We start from the raw sequence: 23,208 nt of genomic DNA, 5'->3' as shown, positions 1-23,208 counted from the left end.
GATTCTCCCAATGGAATGAAGGTTTTCTTCTTCTACAACCTCTCATTCTTAAATGCTTGGTTGGGCTGGAAACCTAATCCGGGAGGTTTCGGTAGGCTCTTGGGGGTGGATAGGCATTTTGTGGAGCTGAGTATGTATTTTGTGGGACTGGCGCACGCCATTATGCGTGGGCTAGAGGTTGGTTGTATGCTTGGGCATGGTGGACAGAAAAATGGGGGTCTGGTAGTGGGTAGTAGTGTTTGGTGGGCCATACGGGGTATGGGGTAGGTTTGGTGGTGGGGTCGAGGCTGGTTATAGTAGTGTGATGGGCCCATAGGTCTGAACTAAGCTCCTGAATCAATCGTTGCTACATCCTCTTTCTTCTTCTTTCTAATTACTCCCCCAGTTCCGCTTTGAATGGCTTGGGTGGTTGCCTTAATAGCCAAATAACTCATGAGTTTGTTTGTCTTGAGCCCTTCTTCTACCATACCGCCCATCTTTACCACTTCATTGAAGGACTTACCTATAGCTGATACCAGATGGCCGTAATAAGTAGGTTCTAAGGCCTGTAGAAAATAATCCACCATTTCGCTTTCTTTCATTAGAGGGTCAACCCTTGCTGCATGTTCTCTCCACTTAAAACCATACTCTCTGAAACTCTCATTGTGCGTTTTCTCAAGTTTCGTCAAAGACAGACGATCCGGAATAATCTCGAGATTGTACTGGAAGTGACAAGCAAATGCCTGGGCTAGATCATCCCATGTGTACCATCTTCAGTGATCCTACCGAGTATACCATTCCAGTGCTGAACCACTCAGACTCTGACTGAAATACACCATTAGCAGCTCGTCTTTCTCTCCAGCTCCCCTCATTTTGCTACAAAACCCTCTCAAATGTGCCACTGGATCACCGTGCCCATCATACAAATCAAACATGGGAATCTTAAACCCTACCGGTAATTGCACATCTGGAAACAGACATAGGTCTTTGTAGGCCACACTTACTTGACCTCCTAACCCCCGCATGTCTCTGATTGATTATTCCAGGCTTTTAACTTTCCTGAACATCTCCTTTTGTTTGGGATTTTTAGATGATTTTTCGGTTTCCACAGGGAGATCAAAATGAGGAGAGTAAGAATAGGGTTCTGGAGCCTTGAAAGTGGGCTCCGGGGGGTAATAATGGTTATCATGGGCTTGGAACAAAGGCTCGCTAGAGGATCTGTGGAGTGTAGAGGGTGGGGGTGCCACGAAGACAGGAGTGGCTGGTGGAGGAGGGTATGGAACTGGTTTGGGTGGCGGAGCTGGTGGTGTTTGGGAAATGGTACTCTGATAATGCTAGTAAATGGGAAAGCTCGGGGACGAATCGGTAGCAGGAAGTTCCTGAGACTGAGCCAATGGAGGGATGAAGGCAAGGTTGGCGGGGTAGCTCGTGGTGGTTGCCCTTTTTCCCATGCCTGGTACATTTCATCCATCTGTTGTTTCAGCTTATACATCTCTTCTTTCATCAAATTAACATCCAACTCTTCCACCTCTCTCGACGGATCGATGACACTCGCATCAAGTTCTTGGTTGGCCATGATCAATTTGTTTTTGAAACGGGTGTTGTATGGGTGAGTTGCCAGAATGCCACACAAACTAACCACCTGCATGTCACTTGACGACAACAACAAACTGGTTAGCGATCAGGGTTTAACAGATAGGCAACCGCACATTTAGGAAATGAATGCACCTAAGCAGTTAACCGTTTCTATCATGCATTTGATCGGTTGCTTGCGTCATCCCGATTTTTTCTTATTTCCATTTGCAACGTCTCTCTTTTTTTTCATGCCTTTCTCTGCTTGATTTCTCTTTGTTTTTTATTCTCATTGTTTCCTCCCCATGGTTTCTTATTTTTCTCTCTTTTCTTTTCTTGTTTTTTTTCTTTGTCTTTCCTCTCTTTTCTCTTCTTTTCTATTTTTTTTCTCTTTCTTTTGGTTATGGTCGAATCTTATGGAGACTGCCTACGTATCATGACCCCGCATGAATTAGATCGAGCGTAGTTCTTGAAGATAAGTGCAGAAAATAAATAACAAAACATTTTTGGGATTTCAAAATTTTTTCCATAAAATAAAATAGTTTTGATTACAACCACTCATTCTACCAAATTATAAAATTAACAGACTCGAAAAGGGAAATTAATAGACTCTAACTCAAAACAAGACCAACAGACTCTGACAGAAAGGTGAAAACAACAGACTCGAAAACCAACTAACAGACTCCAATAAAAATCATGAATACATTAATGCCTCAAATGCTCCTGGGGCCCGCGGGACATCATTCAGTCTCGCCACGGGCCTATATGCAAGATCCCTTTGGAGCCTCTCCAAATCACTCATTATCTGTCGGACAAACGTCATCACTGTCGCAAAGAAAGTGGTGCGAGTCATATCCTCACTTGCTTGGCATTTCACAACAATGTAGTCGTCAATGGCTCTGACCCACTCTTAGATTCTACCCTTTTCCTGAAGCAGACACCCGACCTGTTGATTCCGGGCTTCAAACACCTGAGTGTCACAGAGATGTTGATTTTGCAACTGTTGCATTTCTTCCTCCATCTGAGCCATCAAATCATAACAGTGTTCCCTATCAACTTTAAAGTCCATGGCCTACTTGGCTGCCTTATTCTCATGGGTAGTCATTTTTCTCTTCAGGCTGGTGATTGTCCCTTCATACTTTCTTTTCATTTGTTGCACAAACTGTGCCTGCTCTTCCGCATTTTCTGCCAATTAAGCTCGGACTTTCGCCAGACTGGCCTCAGACTTTTCTAGGTCATCCTGACACTCAAGGGCTTTCTTTTTCAGACTGCTTATGAGCCTTTCATCCGCTCGGCTTATTTCCGGGTTTCTAGCAGCTATTTTCAACTTCTGGATTTGAGCTTTGAGGGCTTCATTTTCCTGAGTTAACTTCTTCTTCTTGCCTTCATCTGCGGCGGCTTGCAACCAATTCTCAAACTGAAGGTCCATGACTTGATTTTCCAGCCTGCTTATGGTGGTTCGGTACTCATTTTCTTTGGTCAACCAGTCCCATTGTACATGTGCTCCGTCGGTAAATTGTTGGACATGGGGTTTCTTTGCGGACCTTTCGGGCTCATGATGAACTTGGGATCTTTTACCATACCAAGCAGTGTAACTAGGCTCCACCTCGCCTCTGGATAGATCTCGTACTTGAGTTCTAGGCTCTAAGAATCTACACTGATGCCAAATTCGATGCACTTTTTCTTCTGGAAAAACGGCTTTTGGTTCCAACTCAATAACCTGTCGACTCAAATCCTCATCGTGTGGGATGGTCTGATATCGGCCTAACTGACGTAGAACTCGGTGCAGAGCATAAGGCTGGATACTTCGAAGACCCATCAATAGCAGAAAACATACCTCAGCTGACAGATAAATTACTTCAATGACCGAGAGCCACCCGAGTATCCATTCGATCTTATTTACAGTCAAAGATTTCAAATGAGCATGCCATGCTTCCGTACCATTCGGGAACTCATAACACTCTACCTGCTTTTCATGTTTTTCAATGCACTCGAGGCCAGTCATACCACAATTCAAGTATCTAGGACGGTGTTCCTCCATCCATAATTGTAACAGCATATTGCACCCTTCAAAGAACTTTCCCCCTTCTCGACAAAGGGTCAGAGCTTGGTAAATTTTTGCCAAAATCATCAGCACTATGGTCCCATTTGCATTTTTCATCATAAAGTCGGCTATCCCCACGAGTCCCAACTCTATGTTCCCGTCTTTTCTGGGGCAAATCAAAGTACCCAGGAACGCTATTATAAAAGCTAATCCTCTCCGAGCTTCCCACTTGTCTTGGTTTCCCGCGTGAGTAAGACCGGTATCTGGCATCTCAAAGCCACGGGAATTCCTGTAACGTCAGTACAAAAAGTAGAAGGTACAGAATTCTTTGGCAAAATTTCCGTCTCGGATGTCCCGACTGATGCTTAACAAGTCCAAAAATATGTAAGGGGTTACTGTTCTCGGTGCTACCGGGTATTGATTTCTAAGATTCCCCTTGAAACCGGCGTAGCCTGCTATCTCTTCCAGTGTAGGAGTTAACTCGAACTCAGTAAAGTGAAATACATTATGCACTGGGTCCCAAAATGGTATCAAGGCCTCAATTATGTCCTTTCTCGGCTTAACATTCAAGAGCCCGACAAGACTACCCAACGCTTTTGTCACAACTTTTCTGCTATTGTCCCCCAAATCATGCCACCACATATGTAGCTCCAACGGGATCTCTTCACGGACTGAGAAAGGTTCATTTTGATTTGTGCTCATCCTGCACATTTATTAAGGTGATTTTAGTTAAAAGAAAACTATGACTCATACGTATTGATTTCTAAGATTCCCTTTGAAACTGGCGTATCCTGCTATCTCTTCCAGTGTAGGAGTTAACTCGAAATCAGCAAAGTGGAATACATTATGCACTAGGTCCCAAAATGGTATCAAGGCCTCAATTATGTCCTTTCTCGGCTTAACCTTCAAGATCCCGACAAGACTACCCAACGCTTTTGTCACAACTTTTCTGCTATTGTCCCCCAAATCATGCCACCACATATGCAGCTCCAACGGGATCTCTTCACAGACTGAGAAAGGTTCATTTTGATTTGTGCTCATCCTGCACATTTTGACTCAAGAAAAATGACCATTTTTTCAAAATTTTCAAAAAAATATCCGGCTTTGCCAATACGGCCTTTTAGCACTCCGAAAATGAAGATTTTAAGGTTGTGTTTGCTAAACGGCAAAAACCTTGAAAAATGACCAAAGGTGGCTATTCTTGCAAAAACGGCCTTCCGGCGCCCTTTTGGGGACATTCGGCTATTTTAGACAAGAATGACATCACCTTACTTATTTGCAATAAAATTAAAATGTTTGTTCTTTGTGGGCTATTTTTGCAAAAAGGAAGTTGGACCCGATGGGGGTTGCCTACGTATCTCACACCCTCTGAGAATCAAATTGGCGTAGTTCGGGCAAATGAAACAAAACCAACTGTTTTTGAAAACCAGACTTTCTCTTTTTTTCATCTTTCTCAAAAATTCAGCAGAGTTTCAGTACCATTTGGACATTGATCTCTTAAAATAGGTAATTAGCTCTCTTAACTCTCACACTGCTATTTTCTTTTCCCAACTTTCTCCTATTATTCAGAAGCCAGTCAGCATGCAAATCCGAAGCAAATAAATGCACAAGTAGAAAGTAAGATGCATCAGGATGGTTTTTTTCATTTTTGGTACACCTGTCCTAGACAGACCCAACCCCTGTGTTGAGTCTCCAAAGTCAAATGCACGTGATGCAAACAAACGTCCCTACTAGGGATCCGGCATGAGGTCTTGTTATACTAGGTTTGAAAACCTGGGTTTGTTGTTCTAGACCCGGGTTACCCGAGCGAACAGCTCGAGCCGAGGGGGGCAGCGTACCGGAAATACAGAAGCTTCACCGGCTTTGCAACTTGTCCGAACCTCGTTCTAAATTTGGGATATGACTCTAACAGAAGAGAAGTCATATGAAGTGCACACTTCTCCATGATATAGAAGACTCAGAGAGAGAAGGGGTTTCGTAGCAATTTATATACAGTTCACATAATATCAAAGCGGTAAAAGCAATAATTAGCACATTAGGTCCAAACATGTAACAAAATCAGATAATGGATAAGGCCAACTATAACAATTCATCTAAGCTCGAATTCTTGAACCCTGAATCAGAGATTCTGGGTTCGTGTCCCCAGTAGAGTCACTAGAGCTGTCACACCTCCTTTTTTACCTACACCTCCAAAAAAAAGGTATAAGAGAGTTTTTCCAATTAAAGTGACAATCAAAACGGGATTGTTTATATTAAGAAATTCAGAGCCGCCACTTGGAAGATTTATAGTGTCCCAAGTCACCGATTAAATCCCGAATCGAGGAGAAGATTGACTCTATTTTACAGTCCGCGAACTAGAAATCCGGGTAAGGGATTCTGTTAACCCAGGAGAAGGTGTTAGGCATTCCCAAGTTCTGTGGTTCTAGCACGGTCGCTCAACTACTATAATTGGCATAATTATCTGATTTTAAGACGTTTTGAACCTATGTGCATTTTAACCTTAAAACCGCTTTTATTCAATTTAACGAAGATTTAACGTCGTCTAAAATATGTCTTTGGATTGCACCACATGAAATGCACCCTCAATCTGAAACACATTTTATTCAACGTTGTTGAGATTTGGATTTGGGTCACATGAAATGCACACCCGAGTTTAGGAAGGTAATGTTATTAAAATAACGCGCCTAAAATAATTACGCATTTTTAACTTTGCGAGAGCCATAAAAATTTGCTAAACGGCGCGCCTTGAATTCTAAGGAATGAACAAGATTAATTAAATGAGGGCCACACATTTTGAGATTTTGTTGGGCGCGACACACCCCAATTTATTTTTAAAAGGGAATTCAAACAAAATTTCGGAGGGCCATAAACTATTTTTGTTATTTAACATGGCTCACATCCACTAATTAAATAAGGAAGTTGGAAGGATTCTAATTATTTTTTTAACCAAAAGATTCTATCCGGCTAATTTACTAAAGCACATCGTATTAATGAATCAAATGCTAAAAAGGAAAACTACTTCGAACATGCAACTGAACAAACCCCTTTGAAAAGTGCCTTTTAGCTTTGGGCTCAAGGTAAGCCCAATTCATAACTTGGATTTGTGGGATTGAGTTGCCTGACCCAAACTTTGGATTTAAAAATATTTTGCACACATTAAAAGAAATCTAGATCTCCTACAACTCTTTTTATATCACGCACTTCGGATCCAATCCGGTCTCACGATGATCTAAATCAACGGATGAGTTACTGGGCCCTAAAGACCAGCCCAGCCAAACAAATTATCTTTGCAAATAATTTCAAGCTTCAAAGCTCGATGGGCCCAAAACCTGGAAGGACAAGGCTAAGGACCCGGACTCGACATCGAGTCCTTACTACAACAGACGACCCTTTTGCATTTAATCATAATCAACAGCCCTTTCTAATACTAACATTAATCAATCCGAAATAACAATTAAATTCATGCCTCAACTTCACTATTCTAATTTGGTAGCTAACGAACGTTTTGTGTAATCTAAAATTACCAACGCATTGTGGAATACAGAATCAACTACTCTTCTAACAATAATAAAAAAACTGAAGAATTAAAACAAATGGGAATCATCAGGCGTTAAATATCATTCCATTTACATTTTGACATGAGTCTCATTACTTATAGCATAGCTTTATTCTAAACATGATAAAATAAGAGAGTGAATCAATAAGTCAAATGGGAAAGTGAACAAAAGAGACCTATAATGAAACAAAAATTTTCATTTTCTTCCTCAAAACATCACATGAGTCAGTCTTTACATTTTTGAGATCAAAGGTAGGTACCTGAGTATGACAAAACATAATCAGAAATCGAATTAGAGATCCAGAAGAAGCAGCAACAACAGTAAACAGCAGTAGCAGTAACTCAGTAGGAATCAGCTCAAACCAACAATAAAATAGTGTTTTCCAAACAATAAACCCAAAGCAGTTTTTACAATATCTAAAATTCAACTCATTTTTAGCCCAGAATCAGCTTTCAAAACCAGATTAAACTATCCTCAAACCCATGTGAATCAGAGATGCTTCAGAAATTTGAAACCTCAGGAATTATAGAAACCAATTCAATGGAACAGTAGTTTTCTATCCAAAATCTTAGCCGTTTTTTATTTTTAGACTTGTATGCTCTATTTTTTTCTTTTTTTAAAAGTCCCCCTTAAATGCCAAGTAGATATGCCTTTATAGGCAAGGCATTAGGGCAGCCCTTAGGAACTAGTTTTGCATTTGCCCCTTTTTTAATTTTTATATTAGCTCAAATACCCCTAAGTAGTTTTTAGAATTTCAAAACAATCCCCAATACCACTTTCAAGAAGCTTCCCAAGCAGTTACAAAAACGATTCCTTACCTACACTTCCCAAATTAACCCCTGCAACCCCTGAAATTACCCCTGAACCCAAACGGGTCATGGGTCAATTTTGACCCAACTGTTTCAATTCTAAATCTGGGCTAACCCCTTTCCTTTGGACCCAAGTCCATTTCAATAATTCAAATAGAGAAGTCCAGAGGGCAGACAAACAGACTAGTATTGAAATCAGATGGACTTTTGTACTAACGCTCCCACTACGGCCCAAAATTTAGAAATAAGGAAATTAAGCAACCACTAAACTAATGAATCCAACCAACCTAAAAGGGAAAACAACAATTAACTTCAAAACTGAACTAAGAAAAAACATGCAAAGATGATTTTTGAGAAAACGGAATGAAAGAAAAAAATAAAATAAAAGAAGATAACAATACAAACAATGGAAAAGAAAAAGGCGGGAATACCTACCAAATTGAACGGACAACCGACTTGGACCGATCTTTGAGGACTCTTCAAATTTTGGCTGAAATAGACCCTAACTGGGTGTTCTCGACTGAAAACATGCGATTAAGGTCAAATTCGACCTTAAATTCTCCATCGTCTTGCCGGTTTGATTTTCTGGGGTTTTAGGGTTCACTCTCGATCTAATATTTGAGGAGTTCTGGGGAAATTTGAAGACAACAAAGTGGGGATTTGAGATGAGGGGAGTGAGGTAGTTCTAGGGTGTAATTTTGGGATCGATTGGTTGCCGGCCGCCGCCGTAGGCGATTTCCGGCGGGTGGCTGGCGGTGGCGATTTAGAGAGACGAAAGGGTCTCTGGGAGTGCAAGGTGAGAGATGAAATGGGGGATGGGGGGTAGGAGTTTGGACATATAAATATTAAAAGGACCCTTACTTTCGGACCGTCCGATTAAATAAAATCAACGGTCCAGATCGAGGGGCCTTCAAACGGGGTCGTTTGGTCGATGGGGGGACTGGACCGGGTATGGAGTGGGTTTTGGGCTGGTCTGGGCGGGTATTTGGGAATTTTAATTGGCCTGGGGGAAAATGAATTGATTTTGGCCCAAAACAGATTTTTCCTCTTCTATTTCCTTTTCCTTTTCAATTCTTATTTTTTTTCTCTTTAATTTCTTTGTAAATTAAAATAAAAAAAATAAATCTAAATTAATTCCTACTCCAAATTATCTAATAAAATTAATTATTACAAACAATACTTACTACTATTAATTAAAACCAAATTAAAGGAAAACTACCAAAATTCAAGAATTAAAAAGCAAAAATAAACTATTTTTTGTGATTTTTCCAATTCTTATAAAACAACTAATTTACTACTTAATTCGAAAATGTAAAGTTAAATCCTAAATGCAAATGCAACATATTTTTTATTTTTCATTAATTAAATAAAATAACATGCACAGACAAATGCAGAAAATACCACAAAAATCCACAAAATTGCAAACAATGAGAAAAATTATTTTGTTTTGAATTGGTGGGAGTAATTCGTATAGGGCAAAAATCACGTGCTCAATATAGCATGAGGAAGTATGCATCTCTATGCTTGTATGTCATGTATGCATGTGAATGCCATGTATCTCAAAGATAAAACATGTACTCACACTCTTAGAGTACTCAATCTCATTGCCTTGCATCTTCTCTTACTAAGCTCAATACTTAGCACACTAAATCACTCATCGGTCCTCACGCAGTCATCACTCTCTCCAGTCTCACTCACGGGCTCAAAATGTCATGAAACTAGCCCGACAACAATCATATGATGCATCAACAATAACAGCCAAGACTGAGATACAATATGAATGCATGAATATGACTGAGTACAAAATATCAATGAAAATCAGTGAGATGACAACAAGAAATAACCACTATGGGTACAAACAATATCAGTATAAAGCCTAAACATGATATTTAGTATGATTGACAGCTCAATTACTTTATCACATGATGAAAACACAAATATCAACAAAATAGGGCCACTATACAGGGCCATAGGAACAATAGAGTCCCATTTCACAGGGTGCACACCCACACGCCTCTCACCTAGCATGTGTGTCACCTCAATACCATACACATAACACGTAGTTCGGGTTTCATACCCTCAGCACTAAGCTTAGAAGAGTTACTTATCTTAAACAAGCTAATTCCGCCACCAAGCAAGCCAATCGATGCTCCAAGAATCCCATCACGCACCTTTCGACCTCCGAATGGCTCGAAACTAATAAAAACTAACTCAAATACATCAAATAATTCTAAAGGAACCAATCCCAATCGAAAAAGGTCGAATCTTTAATTAAAAGCCCAAAATCGGCCAAAAAGCCCAACCCGGGCCCGCACTTCAGAACCCAACAAAACTCACAAAATTCCGTCAACCCATTCAATTACGAGTTCAACCATACTAGTTTTACCCAAATACGACTCCGAATCGGTGTTCAAAACTCAAAAATTCATATTATGAAAATTTACGCCAAAACCCCCAATTTCTTCTTTAAAATTCATCAACCAAAAATTAAAATCGAAGATAGATTCATGAAATATAACCAAAATCGAGTAGAGAACACTTACCCCAATTCATATGCTGAAAAATGCCTCGAAAAGTTGCCCAATTCCGAGCTCCACTACTTAAAATATGTTAAATGCATAAAACTCTCGTTTTAACATTGTTCTACCTCGTTTCTTGTGCCAAAAGATCTTGAAACTCACTTTTGATACCTCCAATAAATTCCTTGTGAAATTCTAATCAAGATAACCTCTTGAATCACTCAATATGATCTTATATTGAAGGATATATATTGGTTTTAATATTTGGAAATAGTGCAGATTTTTAAATACACAGCAGTGGCAATTTCGTAATTAATATGAAAAATCTGGCAACTCAATTTTTAGTAAAATGACCATAAATCCTCATACGATGTCCAAATTTAACGATTCTTTTTGTTATGGCTCTGTAATTATGATACGGATCTAATGCTTCAATAAAAACAGAAATCAGAGCTTATTTGTTCAATGTGGTATCATTTATGCTTGAAGAAACGACGTCGAAACATAAGAAAAACGAGCGCAACACAACCCAAACCTATCCGAAACTTACCTAAGCCCCTCGGGACCCCACCTAAACATACCAAAAAGTTCCATATCATAATACGGGCATACTCGAGGCCTCAAAACACACATAACAATATCGAAACGACGAAATGCACCTCAAATTAAACTTAATGAACTTTCGAACTTTCGACTACCAAAAACCCACGCCGAAACATATCAAATCAACTTGGAATGAATCCAAATTTTGCACATAAGTCCTAATACATCATACGGAGCTACTCGTGCCCCCAAACTACCAAGCGAAGTGATAATGCTCAAAACAATCGGTCGAGTCATTACAAAAACCTTCAGGTTGCTTTATGTAGATGTCTTCTTTAAGGTCACCATGCAAGAAAGCAATTTTAACATCTAGCTGCTCCAAATGCAAATTTTCTGCAGCTAAGATACTTAGCACCAACTTGATAGTAGTTAATTTGACTACAGGAGAGAAGATCTCTTTGTAGTCAATTCCTTTCTTCTGCTGAAATCCTTTTACTACCGATCGTGCTTTGTATCTCTTCTTATCGTCATGCTCTTCCTTGATCCTGTATACCCACTTGTTCTGCAATGCCTTCTTCCCTTTTGGTAACTCTATAAGTATCCATGTTTAATCTTTTGAAGAGAATTCATCTCTTCTTTCATGGCTAGCTTTCACTTATCAGAGTTTATCACATGTATTGCTTCAACAAAATGCTCTGGTTCTCCAACATCAATCAAAAATAAATAATGGAGAGAGGGAGAGAGGGGGAGAGAGAGAGAGAGAGAATTAACCTATCTGGAGCATTTGTGACTCTTTTCGAACTCCTCAATGTAGGTTCAGGAGTAACTAACCCCAAGTTTGATTCAAGTCCTGGCTCCAGATGTGGTTCTCCATCTAATTCTATCATTGGTTCTGGTTCTGATTCTGATCTAGATTATCCTTATGGTTCTGCATCGTCAATTTCAGAATTAGTTGTAATCTCTCTAGCCACTTCATTTTCTGAGATTTCTTTTAACTCAATTTTTTCAGATGTCTGTTTGCTGGTGTTGGTTGGTTCTACTCCAAGCTTGTTCATGTACATCACATTTTCATTGAATGTAACATTCCTATATCTTAAGATAATTCTATTATGATCATCCCAAAATCGATAACTAAAATTATCATCACCATAGCCAATAAAGAAATATTTCTTGGCTTTAGGATTAAGCTTATCTCTATCACTAGAGTTTACATGCACATAAGCAACACAATAAAAAAAATTTCAGATGTGAGAGAGTTACCTCCTTTCCTGTCCATACCTCCCCAGGAATTTCAAAATTCAGCGATGCAGAGGGTCCCCTATTTATGAGGTAAGCTACCGTGTTAACATCCTCAGCCCAAAAATACTTCGGCAACACATAATATATTCTCATACTTTCGACTCGTTCATTCAGGGTTCTGTTCATCCTCTCAGCGATGCCATTTTGTTCCGGTGTTCCAGGAACTATCTTGATCATTCTGATCCCATTCTCAAAGTAGAATGCTTTGAACTCTTGACTATCATACTCTCCTCTATTGTCAGACTTCGGACATTTTAACTTTAGGTTTGTCTGATTTTCAACTTCAGCTTTCCATATTTCAAAAGGTAACAAACACATCAGATTTATTTTTCAGAAAATAAACCCTATCTTTCTCATGGAATCATCAACGAAGGTGACAAAATAGCATGAGCCTTCTAGAGAAATTACAGGAGCTGGTCTCCACACATCTGTATGCACTAGTTCCAGCTTCTCTTTCTTTGGCGTCCTTCCCACCTTTGAGAAACTAACTCTCTTTTGTTTTCCGTAAATGCAATCTTCGCACAAACCTAATTCAACATGTTTGAGGTTTGGAAACGTTTTTTTGATGCTAACAGCTTCATTCCCTTCTCACTCATATGCCCAAGCCTCTGGTGCCACAGTGTTGAGTCACGACCATGGTCAACTACTGCTATAGTATCTCTCTGTATTGCGGTTGCATACAATGTTCCTTTCTTGTAGTCTCGTGCCACAACCAAATTTCCTTTGGTTATTTTCCATGATCTGTTACTGAATACTGTTGTGTATCCTTCACTATCAATCTGATCCATAGATATCAGATTTTTCTTGAGGCCAGGAACATGCCGGGCATTTTGTAATTTCCATAGCGTCCCTTGTGAAATCTTTATATGAACGTCACCTTTCCCAACAATATCTAGAGGTTCGCCATCTTGCTAGATAAACCTTCCGAATTTTCCAGTAATATAATTATGCAATAATTCTCTGCATGTGGTAGTGTGAAAGGATGGACCTGAGTCCAGAATCTAAGATTCGACTGGACTGTTTGCAAAACAAATTAGTGCATCACCGACTTGTTCAGCAATTACATTTGCTGAATTTTCATCATTCTTCTTCTTTGGTTCTCTACACTGACTACTGTAGTGACTCTTTTTATCACAATTCCAACAAGTAATGTCTTTGCGATTTTTGGATTTCCCTCTTCTCCTTGACTTTGATCTGCCACGACCATGACTCTGTCCTCTTTGGCTGCTTCTCCCCTTGCTTTCGGTATTAAAAGCAGATTATGGGGAATCACTTGATTCTCTCCGGCGAATATCTTCGCTTAGAACCAAGTCTCTAATATCATCCAATTTGAGTTTGGTACTACCTGATGAACTGCTAACTGCAATTACTGTTCTAGACCAACTCTCCGGTAGAGATGATAGTAGAATCAACGCCCTGACTTCGTCGTCAAATGTTACTCAACTGAGTTAATATTATATTAAACTCATTGATATGTTCCGTAACAGATCCACCTTATGTCATATTTAAGTTGAACAATCGATGCATCAAATAGACTTTATTTGAATCAAATGGCTTCTCGTACATATTTGATAATGCCTTTACTAGGCCTGTAGTGGTCTTCTCGTTAATGCTGTTAAATGCCACATTTAGTGTTAGGGTCAAATGAATCACACCAAGAGCTTGGCGATCTAATAGATCTCAATCCGTGTTTGCCATATTCTCTGGTTTTATCCCGGTCAGAGGTAAGTATAATTTTTTCTGGTACAAATATTCTTCTATTTGCATTTTTCAAAATCCAAAATCTTTGTCATTGAACATGTATACTCTTTTTCCTTCACTAGAATTTTTTTTACTAGGTTTTTCCTAGTAAGATTTTAACGAGTCACATTATATACTAATGGAAATTCAAGGGGTAGTATTATAAATAATATTAAGAATGAATGTCCATGCATTATGAAGTTACTTGGGAGCAAGTTAGTTAGTCATAAACTAGTCTAGTTACTTCGTCACCAAGATTGGTTACTTGGCCATCAAGACTAGTTACTTGGTCACCAAGCAACTCTATTATAAATAGGAGACTTTTCTACTCATTTGTATAACATAATGAAGAAAGGTTTATTAATTATCTCCCTCTAAATTCCTCTTGTGTTACTTTATTCCATATTATTTCATAACATATTTAATCTTGTGCTAAAATTATTCTAATGGCTTGTCCAATTCTATCATTAGATTATGAATATAAAATTTATGACTTATAAGAATCAATAATTTAATTTTTCATGTAAATCTAAAATGCTATACACTAAATCATCTGCTATATGGTACAAGTACACACAGATAAATACAAGTCTATTTTAAACCAAATTTTATTATATTAAATAAATTAATAAATAATTATTCCATAAAGAATACTATAACAAAATACATAGATTATAGTATATACTAATAATATTGACAATGTAGAGAACATTACAATATCATATATTGTAACATATATCTAATAGAAGTTAATTATCATTTTATTAAGTTACCATCTGCACACTTGAGTTTGACTTTTAAATCAAAGAGGACAAGTAAAAATATAACTTAGTTTTAATTTTTGTCCAATTTGATTTACTATTTTTATTCGTTAATCATTGTCTTTTTTTCAATCAAAAAATAATAATGAGGAGCATGATGCATCTATTTCTCTTTTTTCTTTCTCTTTCTGATTTTTAATTTTTTGGAGAGTAGTTCAAAAAAATGTACATGAAAAATAGAGCTGTCTGACCGAGAATCAATGAATGAAAATGGCCTGGTATAGGATAATTCTTCCAGATTTTTCAGGTATTTAGTAGTGGCATATTAAAAGGAAAGTTTCACGAAAGATTCTATCTTCGGTTAAGATAAATGTGCAAAATGGGTTTATTTAAGTTTAATAAATTAATAAATTTGGTCTATAGTACCCTTCAATTTAATATAGGCAATATTATGTTTGCACATAGACAACAAGATTTTTTTTCGGATCTGCACATAATAAGGTTAATCATGAGCTCGATTTGGGTGCGAACTTGGAAATTTTGGTATTCACATTTCTTTTTCAATAGTGGGGTTGTCATCTAATCGCTCCATCGACACTCGTATTTCCTTTTGCCATTTCGAGGGCTATGTAAAGATATTTTTTTCTAATGTGTGACGATCAAAATCTTCACCATAATAACTAGTTTGAACCATGCTCTAAAGATAAGAGAGGGTCGCTTATGTAGTAAGCACCCTCCAACCTTGAGGTTGCAAGTTTGAGTCATCAAGGAAACATAACGGGGAAGCTTCTAGGGAGGGGTAAAAAAAATCATGCTCTAAATAGTTCATAAGTCATGACACATTAACAAGATTTGATGTTATTTTTATTTTATATATCTTGTTAAATTGTTTCAAGTTATGACAAATCTTGATACTATTTTTATTTTTCAATTAGTTTCTTAGAACCTTCCTTACAAAAGTTCTTTTTATTTTTTATTGTTGGTTTTTTCATTCAAAAAAAAAAAAACAATTGATAGTTAAGAGATGTTACAAATTAAGTCAACAGTCGTGGAAAACTGAAAAAAGATCACTAATTTGATTATGACATCTTGATAAGAGAAAAATTATTAGTTTCAATCCACATGTTCAGACCTATACAATTTTTTAACTAGTCAAATCAGATCATATCTCGATAAACAGCATTGTTAGTTAAGCAAACGTCTAATTTTTTAAAATTTATATCGACTTTTAAATCATACTTTTTTTTTTGGTTTTCATCCGGTGTCCGGTACTCGCATTGAAGCTCGATTATATCCGGATTCGCGCCGCGTAGGGCCCCATTCGGGGGGAGACGCTCCATACCAAGAATTTTTCCATACCCAGAGCTCAAAATCGAGACCTCTGATTAAGGGGAAAGCGATCTCATCCACTGCACCACATCCTTTGGTGGTGTTAAATCATACTCATATTCTGCAGTTTGTTGTGCTTAGCTGTCTCTTTTTTTATACAGTCAACGAACCAATCTAAATCTTAGGAACATAACATAAAACTCTCTACAACATCTCTACTCAAAAGTTTTATTATGAGGTTCTCAACTTTTGTATTATTAAGTCAACAACAACCGCCATGGTAATCTCACTAGTGGGGTCTGGGGAGGGTAGTATGTACGCAGACCTTACCTCTACCCTGAGGGGTAGAGAGGCTGTTTCCAGGAGACCCTCAGCTCAAGAAGACGACAAGAGACGATATATTAGTACTATCAATAGAATCATAATAAAATAATAGCAATATAAAAAAACATGAAAATAGATGGAAAGTACAACAATAACCAGTAGGTAAAGACCGACATCAGTAGAAACCACTAACATCCTAAGACTAAATCCTAACTGGCAAGTCTCACTCTGATGCACCGCAGAAATATTTACAACTACCTCCTAACCTATAACCTTAATGCTCGACCTCCACAGTTCCCTGTCAAGGGTCATGTCCTCAGTAATCCTAAGTCGTGCCATGTCCTGTCTGATCACTTCTCCCCAATACTTCTTGGGCCGTCCTATACCTCTCCTCGTGTCCACCACAGCTAGTCGCTCATATCTCCTCACCGGAACATCAATGCTCCTCCTCTGAATGTGCCCGAACCATCTGAGTCTTGCTTCCCTCATCTTGTCCTCCACGGGGGCTACGCCCACCTTCTCCCGAATAACTTCATTCCTAATCTTATCCATCTTACTATGCTCGCACATCCACCTCAACATCCTCATCTCTGCTACTTTCATCTTCTGGATATGTGAGTTCTTAACCGACCAACATTCGGTCCTAGTTCCAAATTAAAGGGCTGAAAAGATTCTAGTCCAAACTTATCTAACTAACTGGCCGGGTTGGGATTGTCTCATGTGCAAAGTTAATTTTGACAATTAAGATAATGTTTATAAGTTCTTATTAACTAATGATCTCAGTTTGTTAAATTCGTATTGTAAATAATGGTACAAATTGAGATATTAGATGATAAGAACTTATAAAAATATTATCTTAATGGTGGATGTTTTTGATAAAGATATTACAGAAACTTTGATGAGTAAAGTTGCCACATACCTTTTGATGGTGGGAGCTAGCAAGTACATGAAGATATGTTTATACAATAAAAAGAAAAGAAAAAAAATCAAATAAAAATATATAAAAAAATTTTAATTACAGTTAAAACTTTTTTTTAAGGTTTGACTTTAGGCCACTAGTTAGAGAAAAATAACTTTCCTATTTTGAGATAGAAGGGTCTTTGGTTATAGTAATCAATTGGGAGACAACTTAAAGGATAATCTTTACTCTTTATGTTCCCTTTAATTGAATTTTTTTGGTCAATATTTGATTTTTTTAAATATTAAGAAGGAATTATTTTTTATTTTTTTTACAAAGTTGTCTTTGGAGTAAAGAACCTAGGATTATTTGTTATATTTGTAATAAATAAATTAATACTAAAAGTTAAATTCTTTTATATGCGTGAAAAATAGCCACAAAAAAAAAAAATCAATTAAGGCGCAAAGCTTCTAGACACTTGGGTCATATAGTGCGGTGTATAGGAAGTTTACAAGTGGACGCTTTTACCGCCAACGCCCCTTGATTCGTTGAAAGTGGCATCAACTTTCGGGTAAAGCACGTATGACCTCCATTAATGGAAATCATTCTCAATTGGAAAATTCTATTGGAATTGGTCACAAGTCACAACTTCTTCTTTGGTTTTGGAATCTTGACATTTGATGCATATACAATCATAACCATTTAATAATGATGCTGAGTTTCCGCTGTTTTCGTTTCTCTACATCATCACCTTCTTCTTATAACTTCTCTATTTTCTTGCCAAAACCTCATAGCTTTCTTCCTTTTACATTTTCACTAAAAATGACGTCGTCTTCAGCACAAAGCACGCCTTCTAAACTGCTTTTCCGTCAGTTATTTGAGAAGGAGTCGTCTACCTATACTTACCTTCTTGCTGATGCTTTGCATCCTGAAAAACCAGCACTGGTAAAATTATGCAACTCAGCTTTTTTTGTTCATATTGAACTTCTCTTTTCAATCTTGATTGATGGGGTTTTCATGGGTTGTGATTAGCGTATTGTTGAACTGTATTACCATCTCATCTGAAATGTTAAGCTAATACACTATTTTTTAAATTTAGTTATATCTTCAATACACACTCGATTCCTTCTTATGAGCTAATCACGTGAAAACTTCTTTTGATAACGGGTGATGTGAGACTTGAACGACCTTTACTTGATGTGATATCATGTTGAAGTATGTGACCGTCTTATCTTGTTAGAGATAGGACGTTTTTATTTATCAGTTGTGTCTTTTACTGTAGTAATTCTGTGTTGCTCTAGTGGTCAAAATATGGAATAAACAAGAGCTCTTACGAAAGATTGCAGCTCTTTTTGTCTTTTACGATCTTTGTTAGTATGAAACTACACGAGTAAACTGTTGGAATCGGTAGCAAAATATAATGGAAAGAATGAGGTTCGGCTCAATGCTACGCCTCTGCCTCCAATTTATGAGTCGTGGGTTCCAGTCAAATTCGGAACGCGTTCAACCTTTAGGTTCTTATATCTAAACCCATTTACACTTTCAAAATTATGAGTTCAGAATTTAATATTTGTAAGAAACTTTAGTGATATTTCACATATGTATGTGTCGAAAGTAGTGATTCAGTTGAATCCATTGATTATATTGCGCCTCTGGTCACATTGGCATAAGTGGCTAAGTAGGGAACCACTATTGATTCCTTCAAGGTATGGGGGGATAAAAAGAAACATAGTCGAAGAAAGAAACTAAGGTACAAGGATATTCTTTTCCATATTGATCGCTAGATAAACATTTGGAATTTCATGCATTAGTCATTTTAAACGTGTTTTATGTGAAATAAGTGAATGGTGTATACTCAGTATTTATGAAGTCTAGCTTTTGGTTTAAAAACAAGATGAAGGAAAGCAACTGTGAGATAGAGAATCACTATTTAGCGGAGAAACCTTGAAGTTATGAGTCGATTATAGGTGAGCACTCTGTATTCTGTTTTCCATCCTTTAACTACCGATAATGCTAAGCATATGTGCCCTTTTGATGTAAATAACTGTGAATTCACTTGCCTGAGACAAGAGGAAGGGGGAGATAACTAACTATACTATTTTGGTATTTATGCTAGCTTATATCAGGATTAGCCAACTTAATACATAATTTGCTTATATTTGGAATCACCTCATATATAGATAATCGAGTTCAAATCCGAATATAATCAATTGAAAAGATAAACAGGAAGATAGCATAGATGGTAGGAGCTTATCTGTTGGCAACTAGTATCTTCTGTTAAGGTGACTGTTGCCATAAATGCATCATCGAGCTCGACATCCATTTAATTTTTTAGTTTTCTACAATTAGATTTATTCATCAACTTCTGCTCTCAGTTAAACTTTTTATTAGCAAGACCTGTCTTTTGAATTGAGGAATAAAGAATCGTTTGTTTCTTCATTTCAGATTTTGTAACTTACCTCTCATTTTCTGCGTGGTGCGTTATGTTAAATTTATCCATTCAGAATTAACTGATGTAAGTAATACAACTGCAGCTGATCGACCCGGTGGACAAAACAGTGGATCGTGATCTTGCACTTGTTAAAGAATTAGGTTTGAATCTTATATATGCTATAAACACGCATGTACATGCCGATCATGTTACTGGCACCGGCTTGATTAAGGTCCGATTTATTTTCTTCGAATATGATAACTGATTACCAACAATTTCTTCTTGATACTTTTATCACCCACCCTATTTTCTGGTGCTTCATTATTGTTTTCATTCTTGCAGACTAAGGTGCCTGATGTAAAATCAATCATTTCCAAAGCAAGCAATGCAAAAGCCGATCTTTTTGTTGAACCTGGTGATAAAATCTATTTTGGTGATATTTTTCTGGAGGTATGCAGACATATGTTTTTGCATATAAGATAGTAGTACTTCTTTTGGTGATAAATGTGCATATAAAGGATACTTAAGTTTAGATTTTGTTCAAATGGTTGTAAAGGTCGAAAATCATAACGATGAATTGAATGGTTCTATGAAGCTCCCGTTGGGAGAAAATTTAGTACGATTCTGACATGTCATGTCATAAACATCTAAGCGACTCGCAAACACATGACAATGCTATCAGTTGACCATGTGATTCTATTTTAGAAAAGATGAAACTGCTTTAGTATTTTTCCAATTTAGTCAGCCTAGTGGCTGGTAAGATTCTTCAACAGTTCTATGGGACCAAATAAAATAGGACAAGGGATACAAGACGAATGCCTACCAAAAATTTAACGAATATCTGGCTGTAGCTCAAATTTCTGGCTGATATTTACTTTCTATCTTTGAGTTACATCCTGATACATTACAATACAGGTTCGTGCAACTCCTGGTCATACATTGGGCTGTGTCACCTATGTTACAGGAGATGGACCCAATCAGCCTCAGCCAAGGATGGCATTTACTGGTGATGCTCTTTTGATACGGGGATGTGGACGGACAGACTTTCAGGTACATCTTCTTGCTGCAGTATGTCATTTTAGCTAAATTCTGCTGGACCTTGGGCCAAAAGAAAATTGAGAGCGTCTGCTCCAGCACATTTAAATGCGCTCCTTAAATACCTAAGATATTGATCAGTTTCTAGCTTACAAAATGTAAATGATGCTCTAAGATCGAGAATGTTCTTGAGGGGTAGGCTTAATGCTCTGTTTGGGACCAGGAAAGGAAGGATTATGTGAAGAAAACTATTGATAAAGTAGTTGCCTGTAAACATTATATATGGATTTTATAATATCTAAGGGATGGGGTTAATGCTCTATTTGGCAAAGAAAACTATTGAATGACATTGTCTGTAACATTATATTTGGATTTTATATCCCTTGCTGAAAATTTAAGACAAAGATGTCATCCAAACTACTTCACTAATTCAAGAACAATTATTATGTTACCAAATTTAGAATATCCTGGTCTTGGATGTCGTCAGATATACATAGTTAAACCAAAAAACTTTGTTACACAAATTTCAATCTTTAATTGGCCGAGGTTGCCAGGGTCCTTCCTCTGAAATCCTGGAAATTGCTTAAAGCAATTATCATCATTGTGCTCAAAAAATGGTGGTCTTTACTTGTTAGTAGTTTGAGGTGGGCCTCAGGAAATGAAATGGGTTTTTCTGTCTTTTAGTATCAAAGTTTACTCATATTTTCCTACTTAATTGCAGGGCGGAAGTTCAGACAAATTATATGATTCTGTTCATTCACAGGCAAGGAAATAGAGCTTGTACATTTATGCATATTGTTACCTGTAAAAGAAAAATATAACAAATGTAATGTTGAATCCATTCTTTTCTTATCCCTACTATTGCTGATCATCATCGCTTTGTGATAGCAGATTTTCACATTGCCCAAAGACACATTGGTGTATCCGGCTCATGACTACAAGGGATTCACCGTAAGGATACACCTATCATCGTTTTTGCCGTTTCTAGTGTTGCATATTTCAACTTGTTTACGCTGGTGCATTTCATTTTCAGGTCAGCGCAGTGGGGGAGGAGATGCTGTACAATCCACGCCTTTCAAAAGATAAGGTACTTCTCCACTAGTAGTTTTTACTCTAGTTTTAGAAGGCTAAGCTTCGCCTTTGTGGTTAAAGAGTGGGGAAACTTGCTGACTGTAGTCACATCGCTTCGCGAAAAGGAATCTATTTAATTTCCATTTGCATCATTGAGCTAACTGTAGTTACCTAAAGTTCTAACTATATGTGTCCATTGTTCTAACTGTATTTAAAGTTATTTTATCTTTCTTTTTCTAAGAAAACCTTGTTCAGTTCTTGCTACTCATATTTACTAAAAAAACAATGTTTGCAGGAAACATTCAAAAACATCATGCAAAGTGAGTAAGCCATTCAAATTCTTTCCTTTTTCCCTCTCGATTGCTTTTTATCTTTAGTTGCTAATGAGGGCACTTTTTTGAGCAGATTTGAATTTGTCATATCCAAAAATGATGGACGTAGCGGTTCCATCTAACATGGTTTGTGGATTGCAAGAGACTTGAAATCTTGTCTTTGATTTGATCCTTTCATGGTACCAGAGGCTGTAAATAGAGAGCAGGGTATACACATTTCGAAGTGTAAATGAACTATACTATTGAATAATGTTGAATAATGGTTCATCCAATATATGAGTTTCCAAAAGCTTTCTTTAGATAATATGAATCTTGAGTGTTTATAACTTCATAATGATCTTTTTTTTACATCCTCTTCTTCTTAGTTGGTTGCTCCAAAGTTATAGTTAAATCATTTGGCTGAAAGATTTTCTTGCATTACGACAGCAGATAGATGACTAAACATGCTACTGCCTATTCTGTCAAAAGTTTTCTATTTTTTTATGCAATCTTTAGACCACAAGCTCACTTATATCTATAGGTTATAACATGACAACTCAAGTACTAAAGACGATTTTTCAGGAGTTGAATGACAATGTGCATATAGTGTAAGGTGTTAAAGGTACTTTCACAATTTCGGCAAAGAATTGTAGCAGAAGCAGAGCAAGGGGTTACCACTGTACTCACACTTCATGGTGCAATGCCAAATGGATTTAAACTTTATGGGTGCAGCATTTAAGATTTTTAGCATTGAACTCATTATATTTTTAAAGCTATGGGTTCAAATCTACTATTTGTTGAAATGTTTGTATATATTGCACATAAATTTATGTGACGCGTCGAAAGTTATAGGTTCAGTTGAACCCGTCACGTATATGCTACATACCCAGGCCAAATGAAGTGCGCCTAAATTAGTAAAAGTACATTACTGAAAAGCTCAAATAGATGGAAAAAGATTGCAGGGGCCATCTTGAAGATGTGCACTT

General features: G+C 37.4%; 1 protein-coding gene across 1 annotated transcript; it reads left to right on the top strand.

Moving 5' to 3' along the window:
• Window positions 1–17,919: 17,919 nt before the first annotated feature.
• Window positions 17,920–22,515, top strand: LOC107831711 (persulfide dioxygenase ETHE1 homolog, mitochondrial-like). Its single transcript, XM_016659498.2, has 9 exons — window positions 17,920–18,319; window positions 19,909–20,037; window positions 20,148–20,255; window positions 20,721–20,855; window positions 21,562–21,603; window positions 21,732–21,791; window positions 21,874–21,927; window positions 22,207–22,231; window positions 22,317–22,515. The coding sequence occupies exons 1-9, from the start codon at window positions 18,083–18,085 to the stop codon at window positions 22,391–22,393; spliced, it is 867 nt and encodes a 288-aa protein (XP_016514984.1). The 5' UTR covers window positions 17,920–18,082; the 3' UTR covers window positions 22,394–22,515.
• The last annotated feature ends 693 nt before the right edge of the window (window positions 22,516–23,208 follow it).

Source organism: Nicotiana tabacum, chromosome 8, assembly GCF_000715075.1.
Source record: "Nicotiana tabacum cultivar K326 chromosome 8, ASM71507v2, whole genome shotgun sequence".
In the NCBI taxonomy this organism is placed as follows: Eukaryota; Viridiplantae; Streptophyta; class Magnoliopsida; order Solanales; family Solanaceae; genus Nicotiana; species Nicotiana tabacum.
The sequence above is the reverse complement of the archived record's forward strand: the minus strand, read 5'-3'. Positions and strand labels throughout refer to the sequence as shown.

What these genes read in the sequence shown, in the direction of transcription:
- LOC107831711 (XM_016659498.2), top strand. Translation starts at nt 18,083, where the DNA reads ATGATGCTGAGTTTCCGCTGTTTTCGTTTCTCTACATCATCACCTTCT. An exon ending in CTGGCACCGGCTTGATTAAG is followed by an intron (nt 20,038 to 20,147) that starts GTCCGATTTATT and finishes TCATTCTTGCAG; the next exon opens with ACTAAGGTGCCTGATGTAAA. An exon ending in ATGACTACAAGGGATTCACC is followed by an intron (nt 21,792 to 21,873) that starts GTAAGGATACAC and finishes TTTCATTTTCAG; the next exon opens with GTCAGCGCAGTGGGGGAGGA.